We start from the raw sequence: 20,005 nt of genomic DNA on the forward strand, positions 1-20,005 counted from the left end.
CCGAGACGATTGAGGAAGGGGCGAGAACCCCAGCAGCTCTGCCGATTCTGGTGGATAAAGCGTTGATAGGGATAAAGCCTAGTTTAGTGCGCCACTCGATGGTGCGGAGGTCGATCACTTGAATATTCCGATGGCGGCTAAAATGGCAAAACCGTTGGCAACAAGCGAGTGGTTGCTCGTCGGAAAAAACGACAAACCTTCCAAAACGCCCAAGGCTACCAAGAGCCCTAATGAAATAGGCAAGAAGACTTCGAAATAAGCTTAGCAGACCTTGGGACAGACACGTGCGTGCGCCAGCGGGGTGGGTCCATAGTGGACCTTACATTTGCCACCCCCGCACTTGCGCCCCGTGTCCAGTCCTGGAGAGTCCTCGAGGGGGTTGAGACTTTATCGGACCACCGATATATAAGGTTCAGCATCTCCCCGGTTGCCTCGAGGGCCTTGTCTAGCCAGGATACCCCGGTCGAAGTCGGACCGCGCTGGTCCTTGAAACGCCTCGACAAGGAGGCGCTCGACGAAGCCTCCATCGTTGACGCCTGGATTTCGCGGGCGTCAGGAGAACAGCCCGTCGACGTGGAGGCGGAAGCGGACAGGCTCCGGGCAGACATGACCCGCGTCTGCTACATTGCGATGCCCCGCGTCCGGTTCTGTCCCGGACGGCGGAGGGTATATTGGTGGTCGGCGGAAATCGCGCAGTTACGCAAAAACTGTACTGCGGCACGCCGCCACTACCAGCGCCTCCGCAGGAGGCGTCGCCGACCCCCAGACGCGGAGTCACAAGAGGCGGAGCTGTACGAGAGGTACAGAGCGGCGAAGAAGGCCCTGTCAACCGAAATCAGCAGGGCCAAAACCGCCGCCTGGGGTACACTTCTGGAGACATTGGACTCTGATCCATGAGGCGCCCGTATCGTTGGGTCAGGGGCAAACTTCGCCCCTGGGCCCCCCCACTAACGCAGAGTCTCCAGCCCCAGGTGGTCGAGAACGTGGTGTCCGCTCTGTTTCCTCTCAGGGCGGCACACATCCCGCCGCCCATGGCTCCGCCGGGCGAGACGCCGACGACGACGACGGAAGAGGAGGAGGAGAAGGAAATTCCCCCAGTGACCCGGGTAGACCTGAGGGTGGCGGTGCAACGCCTCGCGGCAAAGAACACCGCCCCAGGGCCCGACGGCATTCCAGGCCGAGCGTGGGTCTTGGCTCGAGAGGCCCTCGAGCCCCGACTACGGGGGCTCTACAACGCGTGCATCGAGAGGGGCGAGTTCCCGGCACCGTGGAAGACCGGGAAGCTCGTCCTACTGAAGAAGGAAGGGCGCCCCGCGGACTCACCGTCCGCGTACCGGCCCATTGTGTTGCTGGACGAGGTGGGCAAGCTCTTCGAACGCATTCTTGCAGACCGCCTCGTCGCACACCTAAGTAGTGTAGGGCCGGACCTAGCGGACCAGCAATTCGGGTTCCGCAAAGGGCGCTCAAAAATCGACGCTATCGCACGCGTTAGGGCCCTGGCGGAGGACGCCCAGGGAGAGGTCGTCTTGGCGGTGTCACTCGACATCGCCAACGCCTTCAACACCCTCCCCTGGAGCAGCATACGGGTGGCACTCGAATATCACCGAGTGCCACTCTACCTCCGCCACATTGTCGGGGCTTATTTAGAAGGAAGATCCATCGTCTATCCGGGTCAAAGTAGTTGGTCGCGAAGGGTAGTCTCGTGTGGGGTTCCGCAGGGGTCGGTTCTAGGCCCTCTCCTGTGGAACGTAGGCTACGACTTCGTTCTGCGCGGTGCGCTCCCGCCGGGCGTAGGCATATTCGTCGGAGGCCCTCTTCTTCTATGGGCCCCGACGCCGCCCTCCACCCGGATCCAGCATAATAGTAGGCGGAGTCACCATCGGCATCGCACCGTCGATGAGGTATCTTGGACTGACTCTCGACGGCCGATGGGACTTCACAGCCCATTTCAGTCGGCTGGCCCCCAAACTCGTAGGTGCGGCGGGCGCACCTATCTCGCCTGCTGCCGAACCTCGGGGGGCCAAACAACACCTGCCGACGGCTGTACGCCGGGATCGTGCGGTCAATGGCCCTATATGGCTCACCCATTTGGGCCAATGCCCTGTCGGCCAAGAACATCGCCGCGCTGCGACGTCCGCAGCGCGTGATGGCCGTCAGGGCCGTGAGAGGCTACCGCACGATCTCCTTCGAAGTGGCGTGCCTACTGGCCGGAACGCCGCCGTGGGACTTGGACGCGGGGGCCCTCGCGTCACTCTATTCATGGCGCGAGGAGGCCCGAGGCGGAGGCTCACTGCCAGCGCCTCAAGAAGTCGAGGCGCGGAGAGCAGAGCTCCGCCAAGATGTCCTGGCGGAGCGCCGTCAATTAACCGGGGTAGTCGGGGGCGACCTCTCGCTCTTGGCCGTGGCTCTGTGTCCATCTCGGTCACTCGGTCGGGAGTGAGGCAGCGCGGTCGGCCGTCGCCTCGTTCGAGAGACATGGGGGGGGGGGGCAATCCTCATGCGCGCCCCCGCTCGGAGTAGTAGGGCCCGCAATCAAGGCGGGCCGTCACCGGCTGGGACGCGGAGTATCCGATTGGAGGTACCGCGTCCTGGCTACCCGACAGACCCCGCTTTCCTCCCAGGGGCGGGACATGCAGTAATGCATTCTCCTGACGCAAAAAAAAGGCATTAAGTGTGAGAGGGGAGCAAAAGGGAGTTTATTGCAAAAATATTACTAACATCAAAATGCCTCCGTAGGAAATTTGACCGTGACACTAGAGCTGCTAATCGACCACGAACGTGACTGCGACTCTGTACTCCATAATAGAGGCTCAATAAACAGATACTTTACACATTGTGCAACATTGCAAGGAGTTCGCAGTACCTTTGTGTGTTTTAGTTAGTCATATTTTAGCCATTACGTTGCAAAAAAAGATTAGGTGGCTTTGCCTCTAAAGGAAAATAAACAGGAAAAACAGCAACTATTCTGTAAAATGATACCTATTTACCTCCTTATCAGAGTATAAAAGTTCTGATTCTGCGTAATGAGAAATAGTTAGTACCGACCACTACCATCAGTCAAATTAACCATGTATTTCTACAAGATATTATTCGTTGCACTCTTGGCCGCGATGTTAGTGGGAACTTCAATTGGTAAGTTTTATTAACCATTTTTATTAAAGTTATTATCTATATATTTTTCTCAAACGTGACTATCTAAACGTGTTGAATAAATAACGGGCGCGACTTAATGTAATGTGACATAATGCCCATTTCAATAACTTAAGTACCGGTTCATATTGCTCCAGAGTAATCGATATTATTTTATGTTAAAGAATTGATATTTATAGTGATTACTTTTATTTGACTAGCCGCGTGTGGTGGTGACCCTAACGGTATTCCGAGCGAATGCAGCAACCAATGCACCCGAAACTGTAAGAAACAAATATGCACCTTAGCATGTGTGAAAGGATGTTCTTGCCCGTCCAATATGGTTTACGACGGGAAAATCAAAAGATGCGTACCGCCTAATGCTTGCAGTAAGTTACGAAATCAAATTAATTGATAGAATAGATATTGTACGAGGAGAAATAAATAATACTTAATAACATTGCACCGGTGGACTCCGCCGTTAAGTCGAGTCCCCAGCTCTAATTTTCTAACAAAACCATGTCAGAATAAGCCATATGGTTTTTATTTATTTCCTAAGTTATAACTAGGATGATGATATTAGTACAGGCTACTGTCCCGGTGATAGAAAATTAAATTTACAAACAAACATGATAATATAAGATAGAAATAAATAGCTATAGTAAGCATGTTTTTTCATTTCAGGTAATCGTCATAGTCGCCACTGAATTAAGACTACTTAGTAAAGCTACGTTTTCAGGGTTAAACCTTTATGGTTACAAATATACGATAAATAAATAATAATTTTCGGTTGTTGTCATTTGTTTTTTTTTTGGATGTCATTTGTTTTTGCGATGTTCATGTGTTTTACTATTGCTCATATGTATTGTTTGAAAATGACTTTTAGTAGTGCCATCGGTAATCAGTTGATTTACAGGGATTTTTTATATGTGAGTCTAATTCGCCAATAAGATTAGTTGAGTCATGGAAAAGAAAAAAATCCCCTGGCTCTACTGGTAGTGCGACATGCAGTAGTGTCACGGGAAACAAACGACTTTATTACTTAATTTCGATTTCGATGCTACTATAATTACTTAACAATTATTACTAGATACGTGCTTTTTAACCTAATTTGACTCATTATGTACAAGTTTTTAAATTTTATTTAAGCATAAACCTTTATATTTATAACCTTTATACAGGTTGTCCCAAAACTCAACGATAATCTGAGACCAGATGAAAGACCAAGTTATACCAGTTCTGGGAATCAAAATCCATATCACTTAGTTCAGCAATCATTTTTAGAAGACATTTTTAAAAAAAGTTGAAATTCCGCACCCTTGGTCGCATTTTCAAGTCCTGTGATCACCAATGTCACAATTTCGCTGTGATTTTTTTAATTTCGTAGTCTTCATTAAATATGCTATTAATCGTAAAACAAATTAATGCAAAAAACATTGTTAATTTAATACAAAAAGTTGGGTTTTAGTGAGTCATGGTTTACAAAAATATTGTTAGTTAACTTTGACGCAAGTTTACTGCGTGCGAGACCTCTTTAACTGCTTTGTAGTTAAGCATTAAGACGCAGTTTAAAACTACGGTTTTTACGTTACGGCGCTTTAAAGTGTTTGAAATCCCATAATTTTATTCTGAATAAGGTAAGTTATTCTTAAAAGTGTTAGTAAGTAGACTACAATCCCCGGTTTCTGAGTACACTTAGCAGTAGTTTATCTATTCAATTGCGTTTTTTTATAGGAGTAGAAACGCTATTGAATAGATAAACTACTGCTAAGTGTACTCAGAAACCGGGGGCAAGTCTGTTAAAACCCTCTAACTGCTTTATAAGGAAGTATAATTCTTTAACTTTTACTATAAGTACAAGACGCGACGTTTAAAAAAAAATACTGTGCTGAGTAAGGTATTGTTAGCGGCTTTATAGTGCAGTATATTATGTAAAAAGTACTTAAGAATGAATTAACAACTTAAAAAAAATGTCGCGTTGGGGGAGACTATTTGTGTCTAACTTGTTAGTTAAGGAGCGACATTTTTTTTAAATTTTTAATACAGTTAGGCACTTTAAGATTAAGTTTATTATTTTATTTTTTTTCCTTTTTAATGGGAAATTAAGTTTTTGTGTTGGGAGTTTTTTAAATTCTTAATAAAAATTTTTTTCATACTTTTTTAGGTAGGTTTATTAAAAAAAAAATCCACTACCAACTTTCTCATCATACGATGCTATATGAGACCCCATCCGAGGACATTTGCAGGCATTCGGTTAATGTCCCCACTTCCAACCCCCACAACTTTCAAACGGCTCAACCGATTTTCATCGAACATGTCTAAGAAGAAGAACACTCGCACATAAGTCACCATTAATACAAAAAAAATGAAATTACTGCATCCGTTCGGGAGTTATGATGCCTCAGACAGACATGTAACACCCCTCACGTCAAACTTATAACACCCCAAACTTTTAACCCCTGACGCCAAAAGCCCTCTAAAGACGTCAGGGGTTAAAAATTAACAAAATTATTTAGCAGAAAGTTAGAAAAAGAATTTAAATAAACTATGGCAGATATAAATGATTGTAATATATCACATATAGCGACGTATCACACAAAGACTATACCTTCATATATATCTAACTTGCAACCTTGGTCTTAGGTAACATTATTTTCAAGAGACATTAATTCCCCCTTATTTTAGCGTTTACTCGAAAACTACCTTTTGTACTTAGCTGCCTTTTAGTTAAAGGACGGCAGCCAGTTCGCTCCGAGGTCAAACAACAAATGGTAATAAAATTTGTTTTATTTTAGAGGAAATGTTTAAATTAAAGTTTTTGTAATATTTGTTGTTGAAATGTCTAATTTCATGAGCAATGTGAATATTTTTGTGCAATGACGTAAGCAGTAATAGATACGAGTAAGCATTTATTTTGTGATTTTATCAATTTTCTAACATTGAAGTCCTCAGTAGTAAGGCAAGGTTATCAATTTTGTAGTGAATAGCTATTTGGTGTTATCAAATAAAGATTTTAGCATAAAACACAAAATTTTGCCCTTGCGTCTCCGTGCTTGAAGTCACGATTGTTGTTTAACGTATCAACAGTTTACATCAACTGTCAAGCGCGTCAACTACTTTGCCAACTAACGATAGATATTGACTATCCTAGATAAGTTATTGGGATTCTTTAATAAAATAGTGAATGCAGTTCTTTTGATTGACTTGATATTTAAATAAGTGTTTATTATTAAGTGGTCTTTAAGTTATTTTTGAATGTTTCTAAAGATGTCCGTGAATTCCTAAAGGAAATAAATTAAACATTGTGAACATAGAACGTCGTAAAGTTTAATTTATTTCCTTAGATTTTGATTTGAGAGCGACTTGCAGCACCCTGAGAAGGTTTTTTAGGCAGATAAGGACACTGACAGTGACATCAAAGCAAACAAAGGCGTTTGTAAACATGATGAGGTGTATGAAACAAAATATAGGCACATTTACAACAAATAGCTATATAAATTGCAATAAAAGCAGAAAAGACCAAATTAATATGTCCATATCATCGAAAGGTGCATATTTCGCTTGCAGGAAATATGATTCTCTCCAACAACCTTTCCGAAACATGAACTTAGCCTAAAATCAACGTTAAACGATAACGTTTCTTGAGATTATTCAATCGCTTGATTATGGTCTTTTTACTGAAAATATTGCCTCAGCAGTAAGTGGACCAACTCAGAAAAGCCACCAATAGAAATTCAAGAACAACAACTAGAATATCGAGCCTGTTAGAGAAGAACATCGTAAGCGACAGAAAATAGGTTACCTGGGTCAAATATGGCCCCACACACCATACGTGAAAAATACGAATTTAATTTTCTAGAGAGTAGGTATTGCCACTTAAGACGATTTTTTTAAATATTTGCGAATTGACTAAAAATAATTTTAATTATTTACATTCGTTTAAAAAGTTCATTTATGAAAAACTAAATTGACTGTAAGAAAGCTATTTAAAGCATTTTCGGAAAACGAGGCTGTATAGGTATTGAGCAGACGCCCAGGTGCCACCATTGTGGCGACAGCCCCGATACGGCGCTGCATACGCTGGCAGACTTCCAGGCGTGGTCGTCGCAGCGCCGTGAGTTAATCGGGGTGGTCGGGAACGACCTCTCGATCTTGGCTGTGGTTCTGCCCATGGTCGGGAGCAAGGCAGCGTGGTCGGCCGTCGCCTCATTCTGCGAAGATGTCATTTCCGCAAAAGAGGCGGCGAAACGGAAGCGGGAAATTAACGCTCCTTTCCCATCCCGCGCTAGACGCACCGGGCGTCTCAGACGCCGGGACGATCTCCGGTCCCCGTGACGCGGCCCTGTGGGCGGCGGAGGCGGAACGCTCCGTTAATAGTTATAAATTTAATCACAATTATTGCCAAAATCATTATTTTGAAGAACAGATTAGCAGAACGAGTCTACTTTTCTTTACTGACTCACGTTAAGTGTCAAGTTTTCGATACTTGATAGCTCGCGATTATCTGCCGGATTCCTGCCGGTTTTCTAACGACTAACTTGATAGCAATGTATATCGAGTACAGCACAAAATCGAGTTTAAATGAGCGAATGAAACTCGTTCGTTCTTGTTTCTTTGTGCACGCATACGCAAGTGCGAGCGCGATAGGAGTACGAGAGTGAGAAAGACGTCTGGAGGCGATGGAGGGGCACGCAGCGTCCTCCAAATCTAGCACAGCTCGACGCAGCGCAGCATGGCAGAGCTTTATAAAACACATAGCTCAGTTCGGCATAGAGCAGCACAGCATGGTTTGTTTGTATCCTCATTAAAATATTAGACGAGCGAGTTAACCAAACATAGCACAGCGCAGCATAGCTCTGGGCTATGTTTGTGCACGATAATATTTTAAACAGAGCGTAGCCTCACACAGCGCAGCACAGCATAGTTTGTTTGTATCCTCTTTAAAATATAAGACGAGCGAGTTGACCAAACATAGCACAGCGCCGCATAGCTCGATGTTGATTTGTCACCCTAAAGCTCCCATCACTATTTGAGTAGCGACCACAGTTCAAATCAGTGACAGGTGAACTGTCAGAAATTGAATGTTCCAGAAAGCCCAATAGACAAATTAAATAGAAACCCGACATAAAACACAAAGTTCTAGTGCTTAATTCTACTCTATTGCTAATGAGTTATGGTTAGTAATTTTTGTCTGTAATTGTTGTTAAGTCTTTTCGATTTCACTGATTTTTCATCGTTTTAATTGGATAATATATTTCAGTGTACGAAAAACGTCATTGTGTAAGTTTGGCGACTGCGGTTTCGTATGAATTTACATGTCATCTCCTTCGCCTCCTCTTGTGTTAGTTATTCTGTGTGTTGACGTGTTCATCCCATCATCAAAATGGGTCTACCCAGTAAAAATTTATGTGGTAACAAACATAAAAAAATACGAAAATATTGAGAACCTCCTCCTTTCTTTAAAGTCGGTTAACTTACTTCCGGTTTCTGAGTAAATCGTTTATCTATTCAATAGTGTTTTTCTATGAATTTTGACACTATTGAATAGATAAACTACCGCTAAATGTACCTCAGAAACCGGGGGATAGACACGTCGTGTAGGGATTGGTCTATAAGCACAGACTAATTACTAGGATCCATATTCTTATGGGCTATATTGAGGAGTTCTGTTGGCCAGCGACCAGTCATAGGCACAGTACTAGGTGTGACTACTGGACTATTTCCAATATGTAGAACTTCTGTTCTGTGGTGAAGTACAGCTGCCTGATGAGACCTACAGTCCCAATAGTGATGATGAGAAATATGATATTGATATTTAAAATAATATTATCTTATTGCATAATTTGTTAAAATTTTGAGTTGTGATTGTGAATGAACAGAATGATATTTATTTTTATGCAAATGTATTTTTTGGTAGTGGTTAAGGCAAACTAATTTATGTTGTATGCACCTTTAGCATGTTGATGTTGTAACTTCAAAGTCTGTCTAGTCTCTCACTAAGGGACCTTACGCACTAGCGGTTGGCCGCTAGGCGGTTAGACTCGAGCGGTCCAACCGCTTAACGCGGTTTCGTCGCGGTTGGCCGCCATAGCGGTCAGCCGCGATGAAACCGCGTTAAGCGGTTGGACCGCTCGAAGGCGCGTGGCTCGTAAACAAAATGGACGCCGTCGAGATAGCTTGTGTTATTTATATTTACTCCCGAAAACAACGAAAGAAAAATAAAAAAAGATACTGGATTCATCCTTTACTAGAAACACGCAACGAATTTGGCCAGTTCGCAAGTTGTTTTCAAGAACTGAAGAAGCACCAAGATAAATTTTTCGGCTATGTTAGAAGGAGTGTTTCGTCATTTGAAGGACTACTAACAGTTTTATATGACAGCATCAAAGGACAAGATACTAAATTTCGTGACTGTATCCAACCCGAAGAGAAATTTAAATTTAGATCTCTATTCTTATAAACTGCTCCTTCACAATTCCAAATAGCTTCTCGTTGTTGAATTTCAACAATGAATTTCTCTGTGTCGAAGTTCATGGCTGCGCAACTGAAAATACGTGCATACTTCACCGGCGGCTCGCCGCAAACTAACCGCCAGTGCGTATACACAAGATGGCGGCTAGCCGCGAAGCGGGCCGCGACACTCCATTCAACCGCCGCGGTTAAAATTTTGTGGTGGTTTAGTGCGTACAATCATAAGCGGTTGCATATTAAACTGGAAAAGCGGCTAGCCGCGCGGTTCGCCGCCCCCGCGGTTAGCCGCTAGTGCGTAAGAGCGCTAAGTGCTTTGAATAAAACACTAAAAACAGTAAACACTAGTTTTTAATGCGAGCGCATCATTTAAAGCGGATACAAATCAATTCGTGAATTGTTCTATACTACTATTCTATTTTTAAACTCTCGCGTTGCAAGTTTAATGTAGAATAGGACACGGGAATTAACGCGAACACGCACTTCACACGCAGGTTGCACTGAAACGTTGGACATTTCAAGGTAGGTAAAATGCGTCTTCGCGTTAATTCCTGTATCCTATTAATTATTATATTACTATTTGATTTGGATTAAAAATTGATTAAATAAATGTTTATGTAATTGTCATAAACATTTATCAATTACAGTGTTTTTATAATATTTCATAAAGTTTGTATCATTTTAATCATTATCATTATTGCTAAATATTTTCTAAAATAATATAGGTACCTACCCATATTATCCTAGAAAATATTTAGCAATAGCAACAGCAATAAATATGCTGTTTGAAGTACTGCTAAATATTTCAGCAAACATGATGATGGGCCATTTTCTAAATTTAGAAAATGGTGCATCATCATTTTTACTGAATATCTCAGAAAATAGGTCACTTAGAAGGCATATCATAGTAAAGATTAATCAATAATATAATATTTGTCAGTTTATTTAGTGTCTAAAAGAAACCGACAAATATGAAAGAACTGAACCTGTTTTACAACTTGGTGTGGTTAACAATCCTAACAATACAACTCAAAAGAAATATTTTTTGTGACAAAATCTGTTTCCTAAGACATGGTAGCTAGAAGTGATTTATTTAAAACGTTTAGTAGGTACATGGGAACTGAAAAAAAATGTACTCTATTGGAAACAAAGCACTAAATCATATCAGTCAAATACTATATGTAGCTAGCGCCTAGCTATTGCATAATGGTCACCTTGTTATGGTACCAGACCCGAATATCACAACTAAAAACAATAAGTGCCTGTAAGTGACAGATAACATGTCCAATAGATAAAGTAAACAATTAATAAACCTAAAAAAATAATGATAAGATCATTAATACTTATGCTTGAGTTATAAATCCTACTGTAATTATAGAAAAAAAAGAAATAATCTCAATAAATCCCTTACCAAAGCACTGAACCAATTCCATTCCATTAAGTTAGTATCAGAACTAGTGCTGACTGTCATCAACATAGGTAATATGGTTGCCAGCCAGCTCTACAAGCCCATAAACAGCTTACATGTAGCAATTCTCTCTTCAGTACATCTCTCCCTGAAATTGACAACATAGTTCCCATAAATCTCCCTGCAATTAAGACAAACACAATCTTTCTAAGAAATCCTGATTTTATGTTTACAAAAATAAAACAAATAAAAGTAGGTAATAATGGCACAAAAATTATGTAATGAATATAATTTCATCTTCAAATCCTATTTCTTTTTTTTTAATATAAAAATAATCTATGAATAGTAGAGAATGTCTTAACAAAAAAGGTGCTAAGTTATCGGTTTCTGTTCGTCATAAATTAAGAAAAACATGGCTGCCGACTGACAAATATGAATAGAATACCTACTTCATCAAACAAAAAATAACAAGAAAATCAGTGCAGATAGGTAGGTAGGTATATCATTATGATATGGCAGAGGTTTTCAGTGTACGTACCTAAAAGCACAATAAAATTATTCACTTACGTTCATGTGTGTTAATATTCTTTTTGAAATACCTATAGTTATCAAAACGATTTACAATTTATTTCATTTCTACATTTATGAATCAACTTAAATGTAACGAGTGTCAATCTATCAAGTAGGTAGATCTAACAGGAGAATTTTAAAATATGTTTACGTACCATTTTGAATCCCCGAATGAAGTAACGACCGAAAAGCCATGAAATTAATATATCTATTGTTAAAACATTGTTGAAATTGTTCCTTGCACTGATATTTCACTTCTAGCATGTCGCAGATTCCGTAGGTTCCATGGTTATACGAAAGAAATCTCTTCAATCCAAATCAAATCATTTATTCATTTAGGTCAAATATTGACACTAATCATAGTCGTTACAATTACTGAATCTATCACTAACTCGGAAAGGGGGTAGAATAGAACCTTATGAGAAGAGCTAGCAAGAAACTCACGGTCACTCCTTTTAATCGCTTTACTTTACTCTATAGCGTGACAGCACACTCTTGAATCGGGTCTATGTAGAAGTGAACGACATTACGACATATTGCTTCCTAGTTCCCACCGAACACCGATGGACGCCACCGCCAAAAACAATTACAACTTCTAATATAGCAAATAATTAAAAAACAGAGATATAATTCTAAATAAATAGCTTAATATTCAACTATAATATTTCTATGAATTTAACATAGCTTAAAATTATTTAAATCATACAAATAACATTAATTCAAACAATATAAAACTAACTTTATTCTTACATCATCCGTTCAAGGTGGCGCCACTGGCGGTGACTAAGGGAAATGAAGTATCTATTCCTTAAACTAAAAGTTATTCAATATCATTTAGAATGGTAACATATGTTTATATTAATTTTAGTTGTAATTATTAAAGATATTTACATAGTAGGTACCTACATTAAGTCTTTTAACTTCATATTAATAATGTAATATCAAGCATCTTCAAAACATTACAATATTCAATACAGTATCTTTTAACTGTTGGAGTTTGATAATTAACTCTCATAATTTTATAATCAACAATTAGATACCTATCAGTCTTATGTATTTTACAATTACAACTAGAATTATTATTAATTTACGTTACCATTCTAAACCATATTGAATAACTTTTAGTATGCAATACTTCATTTCTTTTATTCGCCGCCAGTGGCGCCATCTTGAACGGATTATGTAAGAATAAAGTTTGTTTCATATTGTTTGAATTAATGTTATTTGTCTGATTTAAATAACTTTAAGCTATGTTAAATTCATAGAAATATTATGGTTAAATATTAAGCTATCTATTTAGAATTATATAGCTGTTATTCAATAATTTGTTATATTAGAAGTTGTAATTGGTTTTGGCGGTGGCGTCCATCGGTGGGAACTGGGAACCGATATGTCGTTCACTTCCACCTAGACCCGATAGGCCGATACGAGAGAGCGTGCTGTCACGCTAAAGAGTAAAGTTATTAAAAGGAGTGGCCGTGGGCCGTGACTATCATAAGTATCAATATTTGACATAAATTAATAAATGACTTGATTTGGACTGAAGATATTTCATTCGTATAACCATGGAACCTACGGAAACTCCGACATATACCTACCTATGTTAGTTCTTCCGCCGGAGCCATATAATTGTCTGCCTTTTAAAGTTGAAAAACTTGAACATTATCTTAAAGTATTATCTAATTAATTATGTAAAAGTGTAAAGTAATAATATACTCAATATTAAATACCTATATATTATTATGAAATTGATGATGATTCTTTCAATATTCAATCGGCAGATAGCAGTGCAGTTACAACAGAAGCTGTAACAGAATAGTAACAATAACAGATGTCGTTGTTGTATTATTCTGAAGGCGCTTCTAAACGGGCCATATTTTCCTGCAATATGTGGCTGCAACATAGTGGCCGGACATATTGCGAGCAACTCCAGCCATACTACGCAATATTGCAGCAATATTGCAGCAATGTCTCAGACATATAGCCACACATTTTTGATATTGCAGTGAATGGCCGATATTGTTTTGATAGGTTGCCGGACGATCGCTGAGCTACCGATTTTACTGCAATGTTGCCCGGCCAGTTTTATTGTTGTTTCAGTCGCTCACTCTTGTTATGATATAGTGCATCCTTTTCTACGCGATTTATATTTATTTTATCATTTATTATTAAATTTTTTATCAAGCATTAATTCTTGACATTAATTGTCTAATGTTTTACGCCTATTGGTGTAAGGTCGAATCCACTGTCTCTGCTTTTTCCTTTTTGATTTTTCTCGTAAATGGATAATAATGGAAGATTTCGTCGCCTATTTAAGTAAGGTCGAATCCACTGTCTCTGCTTTTTCCTTTTTGAACAATATAGGCTGCTGCGACGAGTGTGATTTCGTCAGCCATTATTGCCGGTTTGTGTGGCCCGTTTAGGAGTCTGCATCATGCTCCATACTATTGACAGACATATTGCAACACATGGCTCGGCCATAGATTGCTCGGCCATCGTTGCAATAAAATATTTTTGTGATGGCCGAGCAATAAGTTGCCAATAGTGCAGCCACATATTGCAGGAAAATATGGCCCGTTTAGAAGCGCCTTGAAGAAACTACTGTCACTACGCAATTAACGCAGTATGTCTTACTGCTGCCGCCTGCTGGGTTATAATTAGGTACGCTTGCTGCTAACGATAGTGCCTTATGATAATGGTCCATAGCGAATATTGGTGAACAGTAGATTGTAGTAAATAAAGTAGGTAGGTACTTATTTTATAGGGTAAGCATGCAAACAGGAATGAAAAAAAAAAGCAAATGAAGGAAAATAAAACATTTATTTCGTAAAAATAATTAGAAATAATTTAACATTCTCATTCTAAATAACCTCTAAATTATATACTAAAATAACAAAATAAATGTAGGAACCTAAGCTCTAAGTGTTACATTTGTTGCAAAAAGAAACTGTGTGTGTGTCATAAATAAGTCAACGAAATTCAGAATATTTATTTAATTTTATTCTGTACCTAATCAACATGCTACAGTAGAAAACATATTAATACAAAGGAGGTACCTACATAGTTTATAGAAATACTTAGTGAAACTGTCCATTAACTAATTTTTGACTTCTACTAAATATATACCTAGGTACTTATATTTTTTTTAACCACGACTGTCTTACAAGGACAAGGTTCTCCTCCCGAACAAAGGAGGGGTTATTAAGCGAGTCTCGAACGCTGCCAAAGTGCGGGTTGGAGATTTGCATTCACTCAAGCCTGTTTTAAAGACCTGCATGTAAGGTTTCAGGGTTTATGAGTTTCTTCGCCTTATAAAAGTATCACTATGCATTAATGCATTAATATTATATTACCTACTACGGTATCCACCAATTTTCTATTTATCTTTATATATGTATATTTTTATATAATTCTTCTGTAAGTGTGTATGTCACTGAACTTCTCTTAAACGACTGCACCGATTTTGATGAAATTTTTTGTGCGTGTTCAAGGGGATCTGAGAATGGTTTAGATTTACAATTTTGTCCGCTGGACAATGTTTTTTTAATTAATTTTTAATCTATTAGTAGTTGTTGATTTTGGAATGTTTTACATTGGATCCGACAGACGGCGCTACCATCGCAGTGTCAAATATATTTAGTCTGTCCCGACAGTTAGCGCTGCAATCAAATTAAAAAAATGTTTTGTTATCATTGTGTTATAGTAGACCATGTGCTGGATCAAATATTAAATTAAAAGGTACTAAGTGTTTTGAGAAGAGTTTTGAAGTGTGCCTAAAAAACTATACATTTTGCGAATTTAGTGCAGAATCGAAGTGAGACAGGACAACGTCTGTCGGGTCTGCTAGTTTTCTAATAAAAACCTTACAGGTAGTTGGAAATCGTTTTCCTTTCGCGTATTTAACTACTGCAAAGGAGGTGTGTTTTCAAAAAACCATGCAGCACCCGTAGCGTAAATTGAAAGAGCTTATTTTGTCGGGTAACCGTGTCGTTGTCGCTGGTACGACGACGATACCATAGCCATCGATCGTGCAATATCGCGCTGCAAAAGTAAAAAGCAAGTTATTTAAAACTAGCTGACCCGCGCAACTTCACTTGCGTTACATAAGAGAGAATAAATAGGCCATAATTTTTCCCGTTTTTGTAACATTTTTGACTGGTACCCCCTGCTCCTATTGGTCGTAACATTCGGAGTAGGTACAAGCAGAAAACGCATAGCGGATTAGGGACAAAAACAGGAGAACCTGAAGTGAACCAGTTTATAAATCTTAGAATTAAGTATATGCAATAGGTTTCTAATTCTAAATAAGTAGAAGTCTAAAACGTTGTACCTACGTTTAAACAAAGTAACTCGTAGTACCTACCTATCACAGAATAAAAAAGTAGAGATTACCTCACGATCTGAATAGAGCTGACTTGCTTTTTTCTGTTTTTAATAAAGCAAGTTGCAATTACCTTTTCGTCGGAGTAGGGACGGATATGAAAGGCCATGTTGCTGGAGTCCTAAGTACTACTTTTTATATTTCCGGAGGAAACAAGGGGCCCCCCTTAAAATTAATAGGGAAAGAGGATCCTACAGTCATAGGCTCGCAACTAACTTAGTTTCGGCAAGTCTAGTGCACATTACTACAACATAACACGCCGATTATAATTCTAATTATTTCAATATGGAGACATACATTTATTACCTTTCCGCCGGAAGCCGCTCGTATAACATGTAATTTAAGTATTTATCTCTGTGCCTGTGTCCAATCCCATATCCTCCTTATCTCTAAAAAAATTCTAATTTATTGTTACGCAACTTGTGAAAGACGTAAATAATTCAAACCTATTTATTTGCACACTTACTCAATTAATTCATTCCATATTGCAGTTGGGACTCCAAGGTAAAAGAATAACAGCAGTAGCAACAAAGCAAGTAGGCCAAACAACAATGACGACTTGTTTTCACGCTTCCATTTTAGATTCATGGTTTGAACAAAACACAGCGTATGTGATAACTCGGAACGACTAAAATATAAATTGTTCATTAACTAATATGTATAATACTGTTTGCGGCTTTGATGTCAGGAAGTACTCAAGTACCTACACTACCTACGCTCATCTATTACTGTGTCTTCCAGTAAGACGTCTACGTGTGTTGACCATGGCCTGTCAACATGTTCTCAAGTTTATGGTGTGTCATCGTAACTCATGGTTGCCCAGGCGAATCTGAGGTAGACACAAGCTGACTTTGACTGTTATGAATATTGGATGGACAAAGCTTATTAATATCTTCAAAACCTTGAGAACTTTCGCGACATTATTTAGAGTATTTTTACTCATACCTACTGTCTTTTGAAAGTAGACGCCTATGAAGTTATTATTTTATAAACATTTGCAGTAAGTAAAAACATTATATTTGTGACCTACTTCGGATTTGGTAGCGGTGAGGGAGGTTCCCGTCCCAATCCAACAGGCATCAATATCGCCTTCTCCTTTGGTAACAGCGTCATCTCCAAATCAATGCAGCCCTGAAATTACAGAATTTTGAAAACCTTAATAAAATCCAAAAATAATGTCATTGTTAGTGTGAATAGTATTAAAAAATTAATTAGTCTTTTACAGAGAATCCTACCGACAGCAGCTATACCTTCATCGTCTACGTAGTATTGTTACTATCATCTACTCGATACTAATGCTACCGCTAGATCAAGAAGGAGTAACATACCGATTATTTTCTAATCTCCTAAGTAAATAACAGCTGTTGTTCGTTACTAAACCACCTAAGTAATAAATGAGTTTGGATACTAACAGCAGGTTTATTCACACCAGTGTTTGGGTCAGTACAAGCCAAAGGCCACCAAGCTCTGATCGACATCGTCGAAAATAAATTTACTCTTCCCATATTATCCATTTTATTCAAATCGCATTGCCGAGCAGATTTTACTCCTTTAGGGATGGCGTTTAAATTAAATGATACAGATGCTGAAATGTTTAAATGATGTTAACCCCTCAAACGTCCGTGGAGGGTATTGTAATATCTCCACGGACGTTTGAGGGGTTAAGTCATAATAAGCTGTCATTTTTGGGTGCATGATAGGACAATCGGAGACCGTGTAAGCAAGGGCGGGTAACGCATGTCCGATTTGAATAATCTTTATTCAAACTTATCCATAACGCAATAAACAATTAATACTCACCTAAGAAATCTTCCTGCAAATTGGAATCGCTGTCTAGTACCTGTACTACAAATATCGGTGGAACGTGATCCTCCACTTCCGTGAACGGACCTTTCTCGTTTCGCACCAACTTCGTAAAATAACAATGTTATTATTAATAAATAATAGGCAAATGACAATCCTTGGCCGAAGCAATAATATTCCGCTATTCTAACCAATACTCAGCTACGGCGGAAGTTTGATTGAAACCAGCCAAGTTACGTTTTTTATAGTTTCCAACACAGGTGCATTCTCTATTCCTTCTCTCCAATAACAGCCCGCTGGGAGCGATAACCGGCACGAAAATTGGGAGCAAGCATTTCTTGACAGAAAACTTTAGTAGTAGATGGGGCACAAGATTCGAACCCGGGACCTCTGCGCGACATATTCGCATTCAGTACAAATCGCGTCATATTTATGAAACAGTCGTTGAAGAGGCTTCCTCTCGTTATTGACGCTTAACTATTATCACCTCTTTTCATAGTTTATTTAATAGCAAGGGTCAGAATCAAAAGTAACAATAATTTACCTTTTTTTCAGCGTGGTGATACTGGAAGCGGAATATCATACGCCAGTTGAAGCTGCCCTCGCCCGCTGTACTCCGACGATGTACGTCGGTGTATTGCGCCTGGTCTATTGTATCCATCCACCTGGAAAGTATTTATTACATTCTGTTATACCATAAATATTCATTTTATTTATTAGTTACATATAATAATTATAAATTACAACACATACAAAGTGGTGAAATTTCAGAGAATCAATTAATTTACATGGATTCAAGATGACTAAACAATAAACTTAATAGAAATAGTGGATATGACGACTTAATTGCATACTAACGCTCTGACGTATAAATCAGAAACTTTTTTCAAAGGATCGTTGACTTGGATGCCTTGAACGTCCCAAACAATTACACGAAATTCAAAGTTCTCTAATTTACGAGGGGTAATGTTGACTGCTGGTGGTATGTATACATTGGAGTTTAGAGGGTAAATGTCCACCCACATCTGCAGTTTACCCTGAAACCAGTGTAATTATCTATGAATAAAGGTAACTAGGTACTTCGACGTTTTGAGGGACAGTTAAAGATCGCCATTATTGCGTATTTCATTATGAAATAAACACCAACCAAACAGTGAAGAGGCATAATTTGTTTGAATCCAAATAAGTGATTTGAATCACTTTGTAAGTTATTATCATACGAGTAATAAGTAGGTATTATATAACTCAAGAATACTATTTATTTTAATGTTACGCATTAGTTTAGTATTACAAATATAGATACCATTACTACTAGCGTGAAAGGGTTTACAGTTAAAACGTTTTACCAGTTCAAATCCCGGTTTCTCGGCGTTATAAAGAGTCCTGCTCTCCACGTGCTCCGGCACCAAATGGTACCCGCAGATAGGTAGCGTGTGCCATTTATGTAACAAATTTAAACATATGCTCTCCTTTTTCTCAGAAGCCGACTTAAAGCTTCGTTCTAAATAAATATGAAATTGAAAAATTATTAATTTACTCTCTAATATATTTACCAGTCCCAACGGTAAAGGAAAACATCGAGATGAAATCTCAAATCTCTTAGTGTACTTTAAATCATTCTGGAAGAGATGTCAATACCGCACTCCGTTTTTAACCTGCGTGGTGGAGTTTGATCCATATCCGATCTCATTCTGGCCAACGATAGCTTAACAATGTAAAGTGTAATGCTACAAGGTCTTGCACAGTTAAAAGCTCGTTGGATATGCTTAAGAACGTATTAACTACTAATAACTACGTTAATATTTTAATACTTATCAGTTAAGTTAATACTTATCACTTAACTGTAGCGTTTGGTCTTCACAGAAGCGTAGTATACAGCATTATTAAGCTTCTACATTAATGGGGAAAAGATTAATATTATTATGTATGTGTTAGTGTAAAATACTCACCGCTGGTACTGGTGTCTCGGTATTCGACACCATTGACGGTGACGGTGGCAGAGTCAGGAAAATTGGGCGGTGGCAGGTGGTTCCGCTCACACAGCTCCTCTAAGATAACTGAAGGCTTCTTGCAGTCTCGCCATTTGTTCACTCCAGTCCTGAAATTGAGAATAGATGCGTTTTAATTGTATGTTCAAAACGCAAACGCACCGAGGTCTAAAGCAATTACTGAAGAATTCTGCGTCGGAGAGGCAAAAATGGAGTTTTAGGTATAACAAAGGCAAATGTAAATATTGAAATACTTAT

The 20,005-nt window shown here is 39.4% G+C and overlaps 1 protein-coding gene across 1 annotated transcript in view; it reads right to left on the reverse strand.

Moving 5' to 3' along the window:
- Positions 1-14,950: 14,950 nt before the first annotated feature.
- The window catches only part of LOC142986686 (otoferlin-like), a 58,408-nt gene continuing 53,353 nt past the window's right edge, over positions 14,951-20,005 (reverse strand). Inside the window, exons 24-32 of the mRNA XM_076135269.1 lie at positions 19,709-19,857; positions 19,106-19,260; positions 18,618-18,796; positions 18,304-18,424; positions 17,757-17,865; positions 16,987-17,087; positions 16,423-16,584; positions 16,263-16,345; positions 14,951-15,616 (exon numbers count right to left, since the gene is read on the reverse strand). Coding sequence (XP_075991384.1) covers positions 17,077-17,087; positions 17,757-17,865; positions 18,304-18,424; positions 18,618-18,796; positions 19,106-19,260; positions 19,709-19,857 — 724 coding nt within the window. The 3' untranslated portion in view covers positions 14,951-15,616; positions 16,263-16,345; positions 16,423-16,584; positions 16,987-17,076. The remainder of the gene's footprint in view (positions 15,617-16,262; positions 16,346-16,422; positions 16,585-16,986; positions 17,088-17,756; positions 17,866-18,303; positions 18,425-18,617; positions 18,797-19,105; positions 19,261-19,708; positions 19,858-20,005) is intronic.

The sequence above is a fragment of the Anticarsia gemmatalis genome, chromosome Z, assembly GCF_050436995.1.
Source record: "Anticarsia gemmatalis isolate Benzon Research Colony breed Stoneville strain chromosome Z, ilAntGemm2 primary, whole genome shotgun sequence".
NCBI classification, from domain to species: Eukaryota; Metazoa; Arthropoda; class Insecta; order Lepidoptera; family Erebidae; genus Anticarsia; species Anticarsia gemmatalis.